General features: G+C 61.2%; 1 protein-coding gene across 3 annotated transcripts in view; it reads right to left on the bottom strand.

The window, feature by feature from the left end:
- Positions 1-18,866, bottom strand: part of SLC25A47 (solute carrier family 25 member 47) — a 20,699-nt gene continuing 1,833 nt past the window's right edge. The window contains exons 2-7 of one of the 3 annotated variants that reach the window (XM_033850616.2): positions 7,316-7,455; positions 5,174-5,217; positions 4,793-4,864; positions 3,898-4,080; positions 2,909-3,245; positions 2,182-2,610 (exon numbers count right to left, since the gene is read on the bottom strand). In XM_033850616.2, coding sequence (XP_033706507.1) covers positions 2,330-2,610; positions 2,909-3,245; positions 3,898-4,080; positions 4,793-4,864; positions 5,174-5,217; positions 7,316-7,343 — 945 coding nt within the window. In that variant the 5' untranslated portion in view covers positions 7,344-7,455 and the 3' untranslated portion in view covers positions 2,182-2,329. Of the gene's footprint in view, positions 3,246-3,897; positions 4,865-5,173; positions 5,218-7,315; positions 7,456-18,866 lie in introns of all 3 variants that reach the window. The other 2 variants (XM_073800047.1, XM_033850615.2) reach the window with 2 other exon arrangements.

Genomic DNA, 18,866 nt, shown 5'->3' on the forward strand with positions numbered 1-18,866 from the left:
AACCAGTAGATTCTTAAAGTTCCCCGAGAGACGCCCTGGATGAGGATGGGCAGGTGTGCGGCCCGGCGGTGTCTGGGGGCTGAAGTGGGAGGTCGGTCCCCAGCCCCCGTGACTGTTAATGTCCACCCCTCAGACCTTGCTCCGCCTCTGTCCCCAGTCTGGGGGAGCCCAGTGGAGCTGCATCTGAGGGGCACTGAGGAGCCCGCTGACGGCAGTGGAGAGCTGGGCCAGGCCCTGCGCAGACTGCGGCAGATGCGGCTCGGAGGCCCCATGACCCCCAGTCAGCACAGGCTCTGGGAGCCCTTGGGTGACCACCCTTTATCTCCCATTTGAAACTTCAGGTGCAGCCCGGACGTGGTTAGGGTGGCCCCGTTCAGTAGGAGAGCCCAGCTCTGGCCCGCTGACACTGGGCCCAGCCCTTCTCTTCCCTGTCCCTTCACATCCGCCCTCCGAAGGGCCCTGCTTCCCAGAGGATGCAGCCGGAGCAAGGCCCGGGCCTTCCTGCAGAGCCACTTCCCCAGCACAGCAGAGCTGGTGCTCCGTGACCGACGGTCCCCACCCTCCCCATGAGGAAGGAGTAACTCTCCTTCCAGGGCCAAAGCAGGAGGACACACTAGTCGTCTTCTTGCCACAAGTGGACACAGGGCTTGACGAATATTGAAACCTTTTGTTAGGAGACCCCCTTTTCCCAGCACCTGGCCAAAGCATCCCAGCATCTTTAACCGCAAGCCTGATGAACTTCCAGGAATCCACTGCGGGCCTTCGTTCACTCACTCGTGCATTCATGCATTCCACACTCCCTGAGCACCTGCTGCGTGCCGGGCCCTGACATCAGGCATGTGCAGCCCGTGCGCGGCTCATCGTCTCGGGGCGGCGGGGGCGGGGGGGGGGGGCAGGAGGTGGGTAAGTGACCAGACCACAAACCAGGCCCCACGGAGCAGAGCAGGAGACGCCTCAAAGCAGCTGAGCTTCCTGGGGGAAGTGATGTCTGGGATTAGTGATGCGTGGAGTTAGCCAGGCAGAGCGGAGGGAAGGGCGTCCCTGGCAGGGAGCACAGGGTGTAAGCAAATGCTTGGGTCCGTACGACAGCAGAGGCCGGAGGAGAGGGTCCACCCACGTGTTCTGGGAACAGGAACGAGTTGTGTTCAGCCAGAACACTGGAGGTGGACCAGTGAACACTGGACTTCAGTCCAAAGTCACGGTCAAGGCTAGTGTCTGAGTGAGCGTCGAGGCAGGTGCTGTCTGGCTTTACCAGAGGGCTGCTGTGGTGGGCACCCAGAAGGTTCGTGTTGGACCGTCAGCGGAAGCCACGTGATGCCAGAGAGAGGGCTGGGGCCTCAGAAGTGCAGGTGTGAGACCCCCATTCTCCCTGCTGGGTGGCCTTGGGTAGGCCGGTCCTCTCTGAGCCATTGTGATAACCTGTGTACGGACCCAGCAGTGTTGAGGACACACAGAGCCTCCCTCCTCCAGGCCCCATGGAAAGGCAGCTCACATCCTGGTGTCTGGAACTGGCTGGAGATCAGTTTCACTCAGAAAGGGGGTGGGTTTGGGATGGAGGTGGTGAGGAGAGCAGGCATCATGCTGAACGCTGAACGGCCCCCTGGGGCAGGTTCAGCGCACAGGCGTGGCCCCCGGCCCCAAAGGCCGAGGGAGCGGGGCCAGCCGGAGAGCTGGCGGGGCCTCAGCGTGCCGTCAGTGCAGTGGGAGCCCTGGTCACACAGGTTTGGAGGGCTTGGCCTCTGAGGACAAGCTGGAGATGGGGACCCAGTCACCAGCCCCACAGACCACGGAGCAACACCACCGAACTGCCCGAGAAACGTTTTATTGGCAACAGCTCGCCGCTGAGTCTCGGGTCCACAGGCGGAGTGAGGGGGGGTGACGGGGCTCGGGCGACACCTCCCTGAGCATCCTGGTGTGGGGACCGAGCGTGCCGGGTGCCAGGCGGCTGCACCCGGGTTCCGGCTGGTGGGGAGACCAGTTGGCTGCGTCTGCGGACCAGGAATGAAGAGCACGCTGCCCAGCAGGGAGAGCTGAGCGGGGAGAGAAGGATGGGGAGCCGAGGGGGCGGCGGGACGAGGTGGGAGGGGAGCCGGTACGAGCCACTGACCACACGCAAAGACGGCTGCAGGCGGCCGCATCCTCATCCCAGAGGCCCGCTTTTCCCTGGCTCCTGTGACCCTCAGGCCAGCCCTGGGCCCCTTGACCTCCTCGTGGTCAGCCGAGGGGATGGCCCCCTGGGGCCCAGACCCCGACACTCCCCTCCGCCCCCTCCAGCCCCTGCGGCCTCTGGAAGCTGCTGGCGGGTTGGCCCCGGGGGGATGGGCGCCAGCTATGAGAGCAGGCCCTGCATGAGCCTCAGCACGGCCTCGTAGGTGACAAAGACCACCATGTTGACGGGGAAGGCGCGGCAGCAGTTGAGCGACAGCCCCTTGAAGAGCACCCTCGGCCCCTCCTCCCGAACGCTGGTCACCACGCAGTGCAGGAGGCCCCGGTAGCGGCGCTGGCCCTGCCCATCCGCCTGCAGGCGCGACTTGATCACGTCCATGGGGGTGGCCACGGCCCAGGCCAGCACCCCTGCACAGCCACCGGCCACCAGCACGCCCAAGACGTCTGCGGGGAGGGCCCCACAGGCACGTTGGTTGGAAGCCGCACTGGGGCCCCCGAGGAGAGCTGGTGTGCACCCAGGGCGGGGCCTGGCCATGAGGGAGCCCTGGGCTCTCGCCACCGACATGACCTGTCCAGGGCCACCCAGAGCAGGCCTGTCCTGACTCCTGTTGAGGGCAATGAGCTTCCCACCTGGGAGGCCCTGGGTGCCAGTGTGACCTCAGCCCGTCTCCTCCCCCCACGTCAACCCCCGCCAGGCTGAGCCTCACCACCAGCACCGCCCCAGGCCCTGGCCCCCGCTCACCTGGCCGGCTGCGGCCAGCGGGAGTCAGCTGCTCACAGAGGACGGCGTACGAGAGGAAGTAGGTGGCAAAGGAGTGACCGTCCCGGAAAAGCAGGGCCAAGCTGCCCTTGTAGAGGCCGCGCAGCCCCTCCTCCCGGGCCACCGAGGCCAGGCAGTGCAGCGGCCCGCGGTACTTGGGCCCTGGCGCCCGACCCACAGCTGGCGCAGGGCACGTGGGGGGCGCAGCCGAGGGCCCTGAGGCCGAGGGGCGCCGCTGCTGCGTCTGCATCTGCGTGTGTGTGTGCGTCTGCGTCTGCAGGCGGACCTTGGCCACCTCGGTGGGCGAGGTCAGGAACACCTGGAGCAGGGGCGGGGCCGACAGGGATGAGGATGCAGCGCTGCCCGCTGCCCGCACTCCCTGCCCCTGGCCTCCCTCCGCCCCTGTGGCCCGTGGTGACCGCCAGGGAGCCTGGGCCCCAGGAGGCTCCGGGCTGGCCCACGGGCCATGGTGGAGTGGGGTTCAAAGCCGGCTGCGCCCACCCAGCCGGAGGCAGTGCTTCCTTTAGCTACACGTTCTCTGCTGGCAGAGTGGCCTGACACACAGTAGGTGTCGGGTAAATGTGACTCCAGTTCACGGAAGCGCTTAATCTCATCATTAATCTATTAATGACATATTAATGTATTATTTAATTAATGTAAGTATTTAGTGTAAGAATAACGTAACACTTAATGTAAGCATTGATAAAGTTAATAGATAACATAAAGGATAATTTTACTAATAACATTGGCTACATGTCGTGCTCGCTCATACCTGTCAGACCCTGTGCTGGGGGCTTCACGTGCGTGACCTCACCACGCCTCTTACAGATGAAGAGACAGAAGCTCAGAGAGGCTCCCTAGCCTGCCCTCAGTTACCGAGTCAGCTGTGTCCTCAGCCGCAGTCCCCCAGGATCCATCCAGCCTCTCCCCACCCCTGCGGTCCCGGGACCCCGTCACCCCGCCCCACTCACGCGGACGAGGCCGGAGGCGAATCCGGAGAGCGTGATGTCCGTCTTGGCAGGCTTGGCGTCGGCGCTGCCGTAGCGGAACCGGCAGACGTGTGCCAGGCAGTGGCGATAGGTGCCGAAAGACACGGACGACACCAGGGACACGGTGCACACGGGCAGCGAGAGGCCCCTGTAGAAGCCCCACACCTGGCGGCAGGTGGAGGGGGCCCGAGGGCTCGAGTCAGGCCAGAGGCCCAGCTGGGGGGAGTGGCTGCCCGAGGGGGTCCTGAGCCCCTGCCCTGTCCTCCCTCAGGCAAGTCATGTAGACTGCCTCAGGCCTCAGTTTCCTTGGCTGTAAAATGGGGATTGTAACCCCCGACTCGTGAGGTTGTGCTGAGGGATTGAAGGGCGGGGGGCCAGGCCTGACCTAGGGCAGCTGTTTGATGACGATGACATTGAACTAGCAGCTTGGTCGTTGCTGTTTCTCTTTTGCTCTCCCCTGGTCGGCACTGATTCCCAAGTTCACTTTGGTAAGTGTCCCTGAGACCCTCCTCTGGACGGGGCTCCGAGCTGGACCCTGGGACCCCTGATGACTCCACCCAGCATTCTTTCAAGGGGTGCCCAGGCTGGAGGGGACAGAAATGCAAACAGGTTCCTCCCCAGACCTTCCAAGTCCCCAGATGTCCCCTCTAGACCCTCTTCTGGAGGCAGGACCTCATTCTGAGCACCTCCTGTGTGCCAGACACCCTGGCTCTTGTTCTCGGAGGAATCCAGGAGGTTGGTACAACTTTTCCCATTTGGAAGGTGAGAGAACTGAGGCTCAGAGAGGAGCTCAGTATTGCCAGGCTGGTTGGTGAGTGGCAGCCCTGGGGTCCGAGGCCCCAACATCCTGCTGCCGTGACCCTCTCCCCAGGCCTACCCGCTCTCGGCGATACGTGTCCCGGATGCAGTGCCAGATGCCTGTGTACTTGGGCTCTGTCTGGATCCTGACCTGTGGGAGAAGTGGGCTTCAGGAAGGGGTGGCTCCAGGCCAGGGGCAAGGTTGGCAGGCCCTGGGGGAGGGGAAGAGCCAACACCTGATTGTCGCAGCCTTGCTGACTGTGGGCAGAGCAGGGACAGTGAGCCCCATTTAAGATGAGAAATTTGAGGCACAGGGGGAGAAAGGGGCACTACAGTCCTGAGGAGCATGGGGCGACTGGCTCTGAATAGCAGGCTAGAAAGGTCTTCTGGCCATGAATGGGGGGCTTAAGCCCAGGCAGGGGCCTTGGGGTGGGTAGCAGGGGCCTGGTGATGACCGCACCTTCACCGTGTCCAGGGGGTAGCCCACAGCAACACCGCAGACGCCTGGAAGGAAACCAGAGGAACCGGTGAGAGGAGCGGGAGCCTGAGCCGTCCCAGGGAGAGGGGGTGGGTGAACCCTGACGGTGCTCCTGCTGAGAAAGGCCACACCTGGCTCTTCTCTTCCACACCGTGTCTCATCAGTGAGGGAGCGTGACCCCATTTTACAGATGAGGAAACTGAGGCTCAGAGAGGTGAACTGATGTCTGCCAGGCTGCTAGTGGTTTCTCCTTCCCGAGGCTTGGCCCACTGGAGCCGCATTCTGAAAGCCAGGGACACTCCTTGGCCTCCCCTCTGGCGGTGTGTTTTGGGAGACTTGGTCCAAAATTTGCTGGGCCCTGTCTCCAAGCCAGGCCGAGCTCGCCCTCAAGTCTCAGTCTGTGAAGGGTTTGTCTGCAAGCCAGGAGGCAGCTGCACCTCACAGCTCTGGGGGTGATGGCGGGGGGACACAGCCCAAGCAGAGGCTGGGGGCTGGGAAAGTCCAGGTCACCCCAGGCCTCTGTGAGGAACTGCCTGGAAACACAAGTTTGCATGGGACAGAGTAGGACTCAAGGCTTCCTGGACCAGGACCCTCTGCCTCCTGCAAAGAGGGCCAGGTGCCACCCGCCTATCTCTTTCTCCTGTCTTGACACCAGGGTCTCAACGTCCAAGCCCCCAGCACTGCCATGAGAAAGACAGAGAGCTAGTGGGCAGGTCCCTGGGATTTCATCCCTGGTTGGGGGGGGCGGTGAGGGCCATCTGAGGACAGTAAGGCATGTGGGGGCTGTGCCCTATTTACTGTGTATCCCAGGACTCACGAAATACGCATGAATGAAAGAATAAACTGAATGAATGAGTGAAGGAACAAAGAGTGAAGCAAAAGACTGACTGACTGACTTGGGTAGAATTACCCCTCCTTGACCCTTACATATACCTCACCAAACTCCTACTCATCCATCAAAGCCCTGCCGTAGCATCACCTCCTCTCAGGAGCCCTCCCTGACCCCTATACTCCGGGCTGCCTCTGTGCCAGAAAACACGTTAGTCACAGCCCCTGTCATATGGCTTTGCTGCTGTCCCACCGCCTGCCGTCTCTGACTCCAGAACTAGAGTTCCTCAAGGAAGAGGCCCAGGTCTGATCCCCATGACCCGGAGCCAGGCACAGAGCAGGAGCCCTTGCCACCTAGGGCTTCCCTGGGCTCTGGAGAAAAGATGCAGGACTCGGGAGCCCTTCCTGCCGTGTGATCTTGGGCAAGTCAAGCCCCTTCTCTGAGCCTCCTCCTTAGGGGGCTAATGTCCAGGGAAGCAGCTGGCCTCAGGCCCGGCCCACAGCGGGACCTCAGGAAACCCACTGATGAGGCCAGGGCCCTGGTCTTTCCTGGCTCGGCACCGCCCTCCCCTTCTGAAAACACCCCACACCGTTCCCAGAAGTATTGACGGGCAGCCGCTGCTGTTTCACAAGAAGAGCAAGGCCAAGGGCGCCTCGCCCAAAATAGCCTGTGTGTGTGATCGATGCCGGTAGGAGCCCGTTCCCCGTGGGCCAGCTACCTCTGGATCGGGCGTTCACAATAGCCCTTTCCCCAAAAGTGAAAACGGTCCGGGGGTCAGCAAGGCCGGGATTGGCCCTGTGTGTGCACACAGCCAGCGGACGGGGGTGCTGGGCTCGGCTGGGACCCTCCCTTTCCGCGCCCACCCTTGCAGTCAGTGTGGCAGGCCCCAGGCCCCATCTGTCCTGACTGTCCACCCTCTCCTGGAGCCTCCCCTCCCCTCCCATGACTCCGCCATCCCACTCCATGCTTACAGCTCCCAGGCTCCCCCTGGCCACGCAGAGACCACCCTCTGCTCCCACCCAGCAGTCCCTCAGCCTCCCAGGCTGAGCCCCCCCAGGCCAGTGCAGACTCCCCCCCGCCGGCCCCCCAAAAGCTCCTCCTGGGCCCTGTGTCGCCTGCCCTGAGCCTCCGGGAAGACTGCTCTGTCCTCCCAGCACCTGTGGCCCACACCAGGTGCCGGCCACTTCCGGGGGGCTTCAAACCCCACTGCTGCCCGGGCAGAGCACCCCCTCCAGCCCCTCCTGCTGGCCCCAGGAGCAGCGTCCCCCCCGAGACCCCTCTGTCCCCACTGTTACCTCCGATGGCTCCAGCAGCAAACTCCATGGACAGCGTGGCTGGTAGGGAAGGCCCTGCGGTCAGCGTGCCTGAGGGAGGTACGTTGCCACCACCAGGGTGGCCTCAACAGCTCCCCGCTGGCTCCTCTCAGACCTTATACCTGCGGTGGGGGGCGGAGCCTGCTGACCAGTGGCCCCGAAGGCAGAGGCCGTGCTGGGCAGCAGGCAGGTCAGTGCCCACCTGGACTCCCTCCCCACTACCCCAAAGGACCCTTGTTCCAGTGTGCTCAGAACCCAGGTGTCGGGAAGTGTGTGGGAGACCACGGGAGGCTTAAGCTCGGGAAGCAGGATCACCGTCTGCACCGCCTGTAGGCCTGGCCCCAGGCCACGTCCAGACCACTCCTGGGAGGCTGTGATGCCCCCATCCCTCCCAGCCCAAGCTCAGACTTTATCCGTGTCCTGGGGCCTCCTCGACTCCCCTGGAATTGTTCCTGCCCAGGGAACCCTCAAAGCTCCGTCGCTGATTCATTCAACAAACACTATCTGAGTTGAGGCTGCACTGAGGCAAATAAGACCCTGGCCCTGTCCCCAAGGAGCTCCAGTTAGCAGGGAGGGAGTTGGGGGCGACAGGCCACCGACGACTAAGCATCCAGGAGGCTGGCCAGAGCCCTTCTGTGAGCAGCCCCAACAGAGGTCACGGGCAGCCCACCCTGTACTCCACGCCCTTCACACCACCCTGGGCCCACACTTCCCCTGCCGCTTCCATACCTCTCTCCCTGCGCCCAGGGCCCCAGCCAGGTCTGCCTCTGTTCTGAGTCCCTAGCGCCCAACACGGACCCAGCTCTGAGCAGGGCTCACTGAACAGAAGGACGGGGGCAGGGGCTGCTGATTTGGCCTCTAACCAAACCAGGGCACTCCTGGAGGGGACGCCGCTCCAATAAGAGGCCACTTCTGTCTGCTGGGCACTGGAAACCACTGTAAAGAATGGTGACGCACCCCCCGGCAGCTGCAGCCCACTTTAGTTAACCAAGCCCTCCTTCACCAGCTCAGGGGGTCCCCGTCACAGTCCCGGGAGGGAGGCAGGGCTGATGGTCTCATTTTACAGATGGAGCCGCTGAGGCCCGGAAAAGGCACTCGTCCAGGGCCATGCAAGCGGCAGGGCCAGAGTCGATCGCTGGATACTTGCACAACCAGCCCCTCTCTGCTGCCGAGGGCCAGGCCCTGACGCCCGTGAGCCCTGCGCTCATGGCCATCAACCCAGTGGTGTGCTCAACACGCCCCCACGTGACCCCACACAGCCCTTCGAGGTCACTGAGGCTCAGGGAGGCTGTGCACTTGCCCAGGGTCACCCCCGGTGGGGAGAGGTGTTGACAGGGCCGTGTCTGGGCAGCCCTGTCCAGGCGGCCCTGGGGCAGGGGCCATGTGTCCGCCCATTTCCTGTCCTCTGACAGAAGGATCTGCAGGCTGGCCTTGAACTGACTGGTGCTGACAGAGGGGGAGCCCTGCCTCCACCTGCCCAGCTGTTTGTGGAGCAAGGGGGGGGACACAGGTTGGCAGTGGCCGCTGCCACGACAGAGGACAAAGGGCAAAAGGCAGCCTTTCCAAGGCCAGTCCTGATATCCATCCTGGCCTTTAGAGAGGTTCAGGCTAGCATCTGGTTAGGAGCCAGGCTGTCTGCCTTCAAATCCCAGCTCTGAGACCTTGCGCAAGCCCTTGACCTCTCTGAACCTCCGTTTCTGCACCCATGAAATGAGGACAGTGCCTGCCTCTCGTCTGTGAGCACTCAGGGCAAACCCCGCGTGTGTCCCTGCGGGAGTGGCCAGCCAGACACTAAGGCTGCATTAGTAGGAGCATAGGTTCTAGAAGGAGGGAGGTGACGACAGGACAGTTCTGAGCAGGGCAAATCCATTTGGGACATGGGTTCAACTGCAGATGTTACACTTGAGGGGCCGGAACCTTGGATGATGAGGGAGCTTGAGGCGTGTTGTCTAACTGAAAGAACAGGGAACTGTCTAGTCTCATGTTTCCTGCAGTGTCTAATGTAGTTAAGTGCCACCCAGCCCCAGGCACCTGAGCCAGAGCCCAGGAATTGCCCTGGCCACCCTTCCCCCTGCACCCCACATCCTGTGAGGCACCCGGTCCTGAGGTCAACCCTCTGAAGTTCACGTTGGGATCCACTCCCGCTACCTATGTGCACAGCCCCCAGCTGCATGGTATCCACCCCTGGACAACAGCCCACCCCACCCATGCCCCCCACCTGGGCAACACACGCTGCATGCCTGCTACATGCCACATTCTAGGCACTGGGCCACTGCAGTAAACACAGGCAAAGGTCCTTTCCTGGCTCTTACGTTCCAGGGGAGGAGACAGAAAACCAACACAATAAATAACCAAAATAAAGAGTCTGCCAGAGGGCGATAAGTGCCAGTGAGAGTCAGAGTAGGGAAGGGACAGGGGGTGTTGGTGGGGGCGGGGACAGTGCTAGAAAGGGCACCCCAAGAGGTGGCATTTGAGACAGGCGTGTTTTCTTGGTCACTGCAGCCAGGTTTCACCTGCCCTTTGTCTCCTGAACAAACATGCCCAAACTTTAGCCTTCTCCACAGCAGAAACAGAAAACATGCCACCTCACTGTTCAGGCTGCTTTGTGCAGGTCTACGCGTTTCCCCAGCCAGCTGTGAGCTTCTGCAGGCAGGGTCGTACTGGACTTGTCCCTGAGCCCACAGCGCCCAGCCCAGGGAGAGCACCCTAGCGAGACTGGATGAGTAAATGCGTGAAAAAAATGCGTCAGTGAATGGAAGGGCGGATAGATGGAGAGATGGATGGATGGATAGACGGAAGAAGAGAAGGACTGGTAGATGGAAGGACAGACAGAGAGATGGAAAGGTGGGGGATGGGTAGGTAGATGAGGGATGGTTGGATGGATGGATAGTGGATGGACAGATGGATGAACCCAGGGCAGGGTCATGTGCTCACCCCTGACACAGGAGTTGGCAAAGAGGCCGTCTGGTGGCAGGGTGGGCAGGGGTTTTGGCTCAGGAGAACCCCACATGGTTTGGGGGAGACCCCAGCCTAGACTTGGCTCCTGGCTCCACCTCTCCCAGCTGTGTGAACTCGGACAGTGGTGTGACCTCTCTGAGTCTTGCATGGATGGCAGGAGACAGAGCCCATGGGCAGCTGCTGGGGCCACGCCTCCCAGTGGCAAGGGTTACTATTACTAGCAGCAAGGTCAGCTGTAGGCCTCCTCCACCAACGGCAGAGCCCCACCACGTGCGGCCCTACAAAGCCCGAGCGAGGAGTTCCGAGCCGCCCTCTAGGGGGAGACAGACATGGCACAAACAACCGTGGCCCCGCCAATGCAAAGGGCTCGGGGGAGCGAGCCCCCCCCGGGCACGGCGGGGCTGTTTGCTGGCCGAGGCGCCGTGGAGGAGCTTGACACATCCTAAAACGCGTTCTTACACTTCGTAGCAAAAGGAATGACTGCAAGTTACTAACAAAAAGTCCAGACCAAAGAGATGCAGCCGGCACAGAAGTGAGAGCCCCGCCACCCAGCACGACGCAGGCAGATACAAGTTCTTTTTTACCATCGTTTTGCGACTTGCTTCCTTTCCTTATCAGTACATCTGGGACGCCTTGCCACCGTGGCACCTGGGGACTCACTTCCTTCTCCTGCATGAACACAGTGCCCATGGGGTGGCCGCGGGGCCTGGGTGGACAGGAGGCTGAGCCAGGCTGCCCGGGCGTGGCCTTCACCCTGCGCTTCTCACTGTGTGATCCACTGGGGCCTCAGTGTCTTTGTAAGAGAGCAGTTCTGTTGCTTCCCACCGTATGGCTTTGAGAGAGCTAAGGCGTCAGCAGCCACGAGGCTCCTGGAGCCATGCCTTCAGCCAGGAGACGCTCTGAACATCACCCTTATGATTCAACTTGCTAGTGGTGTCCTTGGAGCTAGTGGCGTCCTTTGGACTGTACTTGATACTCTGGTCTATTACAGAAAGTGCTCCAATAATCACGCTTTGGAGTCTTTGGCGTTTCAGTGGGCACGTTCTCAGAGAGGAGCCTGTTGGGTCAAGGATACCTGAACTATTTTTATCTGTCACGTACGTTGCCATTTTTGGCAGGATTTAGAGGGGCGGGGGTGAGGGGGACAGTGGGATTTCCAGGCAATGAGTCCAGAATGGGCACTGGAGGACCGGGCTGGCCCCGGAGATTGGCATTTCCAGAAAACGGGGCTCCTTGGCAAGACTGGACGAGGTCAGGAGGGCCCAGGTGCTCTCCTGGCTTACTCTGTGACTCTCCGAGCCTCAGTTTCTTCATCTGTAAAATGGGACAGGAGAGAAGCCTGTACACTCTGGCTCGACCCCAGCCGTGCTCTGCCCGATGGCACCATGCCCAGCTGGGCGCTGAGACCACACGGCCACGGGCAGGAGGCAAGGCTGCACCCACCTTTGGGGGGGGGTTATCTCTAGGGTGTGACTGGTTCGGGGGAAAGGGGGTGGAAGAGTCCCCACCTCACTTCTCCCAGACACCCTAGCCCCCCTCTGATATCCTGAGGCGTTAGGGCCCTGGCTCCCAGGGCCTCGGTCACAAAGCATATGACAGCGCGTCCCCTGCTGTCTCCCGTGCCCCCACCTCCACCCTGGCAACGGGGTGAACAGGAAGGGCTGCCCCCAGCTCCCACTGCTCCCAGTGGGGGTGCCAGATGGTGCCGCCTTTACGTCTGAGCTCAGCTCAGAGCGCCAGGCCCCCTGGAGCCACCCCTGTGTTACAGATGAGGACACCGTGGGCCAGAGAGAAACAACCAGCGACAGTTAGGGGAAGACCTGGAATTTGAGCCCCGCTGTGCCACCGGTGACACCGATGAACTGGACCCCATGACTCAGTTTCCCTATCTGCGAACAGGGACGACAGCTACCTAGGGCAGGGTTAATGCAGATAAGGACTTTTAAAATTCTTTTTTTCTTATTTTGTTGGCCTCACCACACAGCATGTGGGATCTTAGCTCCCCGACCAGGGGTCAAACCCACAGCACCTGCAGTGGAAGCGCGGAGTCTTAACCACTGGACGGCCAGGGAAGTCCCAATGCCAGTAAGGACTTTGAAGGCTCCAGGCACCGGCTGTCAGACGGAGCAGAAGAGACCCTCGAAGGGCCAGCCAGCAGCCTCAGGCCCGGCTCCGCTGCTGGCTTGCTCCTGGGCCTGCGGTCAGGCTCCTCCAGTCCTGCCCTGCCTCCACCCACACGCCGGCCTTGTCTCCCCAGTTCCCCGGCACCCAGGCCATAGCCAAAACCCTCTGGTCACTTCTTGCAGCGTCTCCTGTTTCCAGTCCCCTGTGACCCCTTCACGACCTGCCCAGGAGGCATCTTCAACCCTGGGGTCCACTGGCTGGAAGGGCTGAGAGGACCATACCCCCTGGGCCTCAGGCTTCTCGCCTGGACAAGGTGACCTCTGACACCACCCAGATCTAAGACCCAGGGGCGTGGATTGAGGAATGAGGTTCTCTCCCAAGCAGGGCCTGAGGCCTAGCATATCTGATGATGTGGGGAGAGCAAGCTATTGACGTCTGTCAGTCATTCATTCCAGCGCACACCTTCTTGTGCAGGCCTCACACTGGGTGCTGGGATTCAAAAATGACTCAGATGCTGCCCGGCAGCCCCGGCCTGGCTGGGGAGTGTATTCGTTATCTATTACTGCATGAGAAATTATCCCCAAATTCCTCAGAAGCTTATGATACCAAATGTTTATTATCTCGCCATTTCTGAGGGTCGGGGATCCGGTAACAGCTTAGTTTCGAGGCTCTGGCTCACGGTCTCTCGTGAGGCTGCAGTCAAGCTGTCAGCCAGGGCTGCGCCATCGGACGCCTGCCGGGGGCCGGAGGACCGTGTTCCAGGCTGACTCGCTCACACGGCTGTCGGCTGGGGGCCTCAGTTCCTGGCCAAATGGACCTGCTCCACAGGACCGCCTGAGCAGGCTCAAAACACGGCGCCTAGCTTCCCACACAGCCGGGGTCCGGCCACAGTGCCTTTATGCAGTCGTGGCCCTCTTGAAGGGGGTGGTTTCTGCACAGGCAGCAACAGGGGGACCTGCCTGGTGGTCCAGCGGTTAAGACTCCGCACTTCCACTGCAGGGTGCTTGGGTTTGATCCCTGGCTGGGGAAGTTCCGCAGGCCACGTCGTGCAGCCAAAAAAAAAAAAAAAAAAAAGACAAATTGCTCACAGGCAGCAAGAGGAGCGCTTGCCTGGACGGGCGTCCTCAGCACATGAGACCTGGACGAGACCGGCAGGGAGCGCGGTGGGGGAAGGCCGAAGGCGGGCCAGGACTGGGAGGGGCTTGGACCACCCTGGCTGGAGCATGTGGACACATCTCATTGGTTGTGGGCACGGGCACATCCAGGGGAAGCGGCGGGCCTGGGGGGGCAGTGGCCAGTGAAGGAGGGGAGGCTGGGACAAAGTGTCAGGGCGGAGGAGACGCCTGAGCCAGCTGCGAAGGAGAGAGAGGCACACTCTGACAGGAAGCCCCTGAGGGAAGGCTCACCTGCACCCCCGCTGGCACAACAGATGCTCAAAGGCGGATGACAGAAGCCGGCCCGCCACCCTCCATTTGGACAGCAAGGCCCCGAGAGGGGTTCACCTGGGAGGTGAGCCTGGCCCCTGGCTGAGTGGCACAGGAGCCGAGTGTCAGACACCCAAGGGGCCCAAGGCCGGGCCTGTGGCAGGGGCTCCAGAGGGCAGAGCCCAAAGCAGCGGGGCAGGTGGCAGAGGGGGGATTCTGGCTCGGGCAGAGGGGACCGTTCTCCCTGCTCGGTTGCCCCAGTCGGGCGCTGGCTCACGTCTGGCTGGGTGACTGCCCCAGGCTGGGCAGGCAGGACAGAGGAAGCCACAGGAGGGAGGAGGGACACAGCGCTGACAAAGGCCCCTCCCGCCCGGACAGGTTCTGGAAAAGGGGAGCTTGGACTCTGGGTCCAACAACCACAGCAGGGCTCCTGGGTTCCAGGGTGCCGAGGTCTTTCTCTCAGCCCCTTTCTCCATGGTCTCCGGCACTGGCGAGGAGCCTGCCTGCCACCCTGCCGTCCGGACACGCCCCTGGGCTCAGTACCCAGTGCCCCTGCCCGGGGCCCCACCCTCCCACCGACTCCGCCTGGGTGGGGTCACACGGCCCTCCTCTGGCCACTGCGCTGGGTGCCTGCTCACACTGCCCGTCAGCCGGGGACGGTCTGCTCACCCAGCTGCCCCCACCATGACAGTGGAGCCCCCAGAGGGCACCGATCAGGCCTGGCCCCAGGAGGCCCGTGGGCAGCAAGCACACGTGTCCACGCTTGGCCGAGCTCCCCCCAGCCCAGCCCCTCTGTGCTGGCCAGTTAGCCCAACCCAAGCCGGGGTCCACCCCTACTGGCCTTCCGGGTCCAGGGCGCCCCAGGCACTTCCCCTTAGCTCTATTTTTACACCAGGAGCACTTGCCGTGTCTATTTATGTCACTCCCCATCTTGAGTTTCTGTTCATCTCATACTCTGGCCAGAGCCTCCCTCGATCCTGCCTCTCGGTCCACTCACTCCAAGGCCAAGTGGGTGCGGAGCGCAGCGGAGGCCACAGCTCACTTGGAGAGGTGGCCCTGGGGAAAACTGTGACTGTTTGCAGCTGAAGGAAGATGCAAGAAACCCACACACACAGCGCGGTGGCCGCTTTGGGGATGACTAAATTCAACTGAGATGTGAATTCCACAAAATCTACCCAACAGGAGAACTCTGGGCGCCGTGGACTCGGGAGGGGCCGCCAGGACACTGGCTGACTGTCCCTAAGGGGTCCCAGGCCCTCCACCCTCTGAGGCCCAGCGCAGACACCCTCACTGGGGTGGCTGAGTCACTCCCAGTGCAGACTGGACCAGAGGCCAGAGGGTCACGCAGACGGCAGACGTTTATCCACCGGGAGAAAGACGCCCCTTGGGCAGAGCCCCTTCATCGGCACCGGCACAAAGCCACCACGCCTGTTCACTGCAGCATCTTCAGCAGCCATTAGAGGGCCCTCCTGAGCCAGGGCCTAGAGCCCAGCTGTGGGGTCAGGGTTTAAGAAGACCTTAGGAAAAAAAAAAAAGAGGCCCTTAGGAAACCCTTCAGTACCTCAGCTGATTAATTAATTCTGATCTTCCATGTTTCCTGCAAAGGTGTCAATGGATAAAGGCAGAGAGCCGGGCACTTTGCTCTGGAGGAACGACAGCAAGGCCGGGTCTGCGCCTGCTCTGTGCCCACTCTGCGTGGCCTCCTTCACTTGCTCTGGACCCTAGAATCCTCCTGAAGCCATCTGACAGATGACGAACCTGAGACAAAGATGGCTCACAGGGCCACACAGCCAGGAGGGGTCCAAGTTGAGACTGAAAAGCAAAACTGAGCCAGAGCTTCCCGAACCTGTCCTTGGAGACGGTCTCAGCCCCTGAAGAGGTCAGTTTCAATGCAGGTTTTGCCTCTGCCTGCTCCGAGGGCCCAGGTGGGGCCCTAGAATCTGCATTTTAGCGGTCTCTCTGGGAGACTCCAATCCTAGAGGTTTGGGGTGGGAGACCCGTGGCCACAGGGCAGGACTCACTCACCCAGGGCAGGCTCCTCGGCTGCCTGCTCACCCCCTGCTGTGTGCCAGGCCCAGTTTAGTGTTAGTAAAGAGGGGCAAAGTCCCGGCCCTGGTGGAGCTAACATGCCTGAGGAAGGGAGGTGATAAACACAGAGGAACATACAGTGTCACTCTAGGAACTGGATGAAAGCAGGGCATGGGGATGGGGTGGGGGGGCCCCCAGCCGAGCCCCTTTTGAGGAGCTGAGAGTTGAGCAGGGAACTGAGTTCTGGAGATGACCTGTGCCAGGCTGGGAGGAGGAGCTGCCACCCAGGGGAAGCAGTCAGTGCAAAGGCCCTGAGGTGGGAATGAACTTGGAGTTGTGAGGGTGCAGCCAGGTCACCTTGGGCTCTGAGGCACTGAGCTTGGGTTTTATTCCAAGTGAGAGGGGGGCCAGTTGACAGCCCTGTCCCCCCCACCAGCCTTTGCCCAGGAGCTTTGGAACCTGTTCCGGTGGCTTCCATCCTAGAATCACGCCTGCCCTGGCCCCCAGCCTCGCCCTGCGCACCCTCCGGCATGGCCTAACACCCCAGAAGGTCTACACAGCAGGTGCCTCGGTCCACCCTCACCCCACTCACCCTGTGACACCTTGAGCTCCAACCTCACTCCCCACCCCACCCGGGGTCCAAATAGCCTCCCGTCACTGAATTCATCAGATTCCAAGGTGAGAACATTTACGACCCATTTTTTTTTTTTACCTGCTCGTGTTTCCAAATTTTCCAAACCCAAACTGTCTTGTGGAAGAAGTTATAAAAGTTGTGCAAAATAAAAACTCTACCGTGCATTCAGTGACCTGGCTTGACCCCTGGTCCCCTGTGCCACTTCTCCCCTCCCAGCTGTCCTCATACTGCTCTGGCCTTGGGCCCCTCCCACCTCTTAAAGGCTGGGGTCTGAGCCCCGCAAGGTGGCCTCCCCTGGGAGGGGGAAGTGTCCTGGGGCCCCGTGGAACGTGAGAAGTTTGAAAGAGCACATTCTGTGCTGTAATTTTAGCCTCAGGAAATGAAGAAAAACAGACATGGGCCCCAGCAGCTGATGTAATAACGCAGGCCTGTCTGGACGTACTCATTTACTTGGCCACGACTTCTTCGCTTCTGGGTCTCTCCCCAGCTGTCATGGAAGGCCCAGGAGGTCAGGGAGGAGGGTCTCCCCCCACCCCATCCCCATGCCCTGCTTTCGTCCAGTTCCTAGAGTGACACTGTATGTGGTCCAGGGTCTGCTCCAGGCCCAGAGCACCAGCCGGGGGAGGGATTCCCGGGCAGCGGGGACATGCGTGATTCTCAGGGAGAGGCGGCTTTCAGGAGCTGTGGTCGTAGGGTTTAGTAAGCCAGCGGCGCACCCCTCGCAGTGCCTGCTTTTACTCCTTCCTCACGGCCTTGAAAATGCTGCTTCCAGCACACCCTGGGATGAATGGGACAGACCCTGGACTTGCCCTTGGGGTGCTCCCAGCTGGAGGCCACTGCCCAGCACCCACAGCCTAGGCCTCTCCAACACGCCGCTGTGGGCAGACCTGCCCCAGAGCCCACCCCTCTACTGCTCACCACATACTGGACCTTTGTCCCCAGACCCGACACGCCTCAGCCTGAAGGCTGGCTCCCCCGCAGCCCAGCCCCACTTCCAAGCCCTCCCAGCAGGATGCACAGCTAGAGGCCTCACACCTCACCCCTCCTCCCTGGCCTGTAGGATCCCACCCTCCAGCTACCAGCTCCCCCACCTGGATCCCTGTAGGGTCGGCCCGAACAGGGCTTCCCTCCAAGGAGCTTTCTGAAGCTCAAATATTGAGTGCCTACTGTGCACCAGGCTGCTGGGCCCCTTCCCAAGGACCGCCCCCCCCAAGGAGTCAGGGCTCATGCCACCTGCCCCAAGCATGGCATTAACTTAAAGGCACTTGTGTTCTCTTAAAAGCAAAACAAAGCGGGTCCTCTTTGTCTCCTTATGAATTGGTCCATAATAATCTTCTGACTCACTGCCCTGTTAAGGCACTTGACTCTCCTCTCAAACCTCCAAAAACAGGGACGGATGCTACAGGCATTTGTGCTTTATCTCCTGAGGCCTCAGTCACCCAGGGACCCCCTGTTCCTAGAGGTGAGTCACCTGGACGTAGGTTGTCCAGTTTAATCGCCACGGCCTCAGAGGTCTCCAGCCAACTCCTGCCCCTGTTTTGAGTCTGGGCTGCTCCTGGGGCCCACATGCTTTTCTGGCTCATGGGCCTTGTTGAGGCCTGAGCTGGGTCAGAGGCTGGCGATGTTCAAACCCAGGCCTCCAGACCCCTAGCTCAGGGCCCACCAGCCATCACAAGCACTGGACTAGGAGTCAGCAGACCTGGGTTTGGGTCTCTGCTTACGGAATGTTCTATTTAGATTCTAAGAAGAAGAAAAGGAAACCGCACATAATCGTCGGATTCCTAGTGGCCTCTGTACCACCAGGGTTCACTACTTATTGTACATTCTCCTGACATATACCCCCTAGTACCAAGTATATATAATATTTAAAACCTGTCCATGAGATACATGTCCACGGCAACCCCCGTGTCGATTTCAGAAACAGTAAAATGCAAATAAAAGAACTGTGTGATCTGCCACACCGCAAGGTGTGGTCCTGACCACAGGAGCACGAAGAAGGAAGTTGGGCGCAGGCCTGAAGGTGTCACCTGACTCCCATTGTGAGGAAGCGTCCAGCCAAGCCCGGTCCCAACCGGCCAATCAGGACTTCGTGAGGCGCTGGGGAAGGAGGGCAGGGGGGAAGTCTCTGACCAGGACCCTCCCCAGGGAGCAGGGAGGGGGTCCCTTGCCACTGCCAATCTCGGGGACTGGGGGGGAGGGGCGGGGAGCGGCGTCGGATTCGGCTCCTACTTAACCCCCCCGACCCCCCGCCGCCCAGCCACCCGCGTAGACAGGAGCCCAGCGCCCTCCCACTTCGCCTTCGCACCCTCCCTCCCCTCCGCCCGGCTCTCCAGGCCCGCAGGCCTCCCAGAGCCGCGGCTCGAGG

Source organism: Tursiops truncatus, chromosome 2, assembly GCF_011762595.2.
Source record: "Tursiops truncatus isolate mTurTru1 chromosome 2, mTurTru1.mat.Y, whole genome shotgun sequence".
Taxonomy (NCBI): domain Eukaryota; kingdom Metazoa; phylum Chordata; class Mammalia; order Artiodactyla; family Delphinidae; genus Tursiops; species Tursiops truncatus.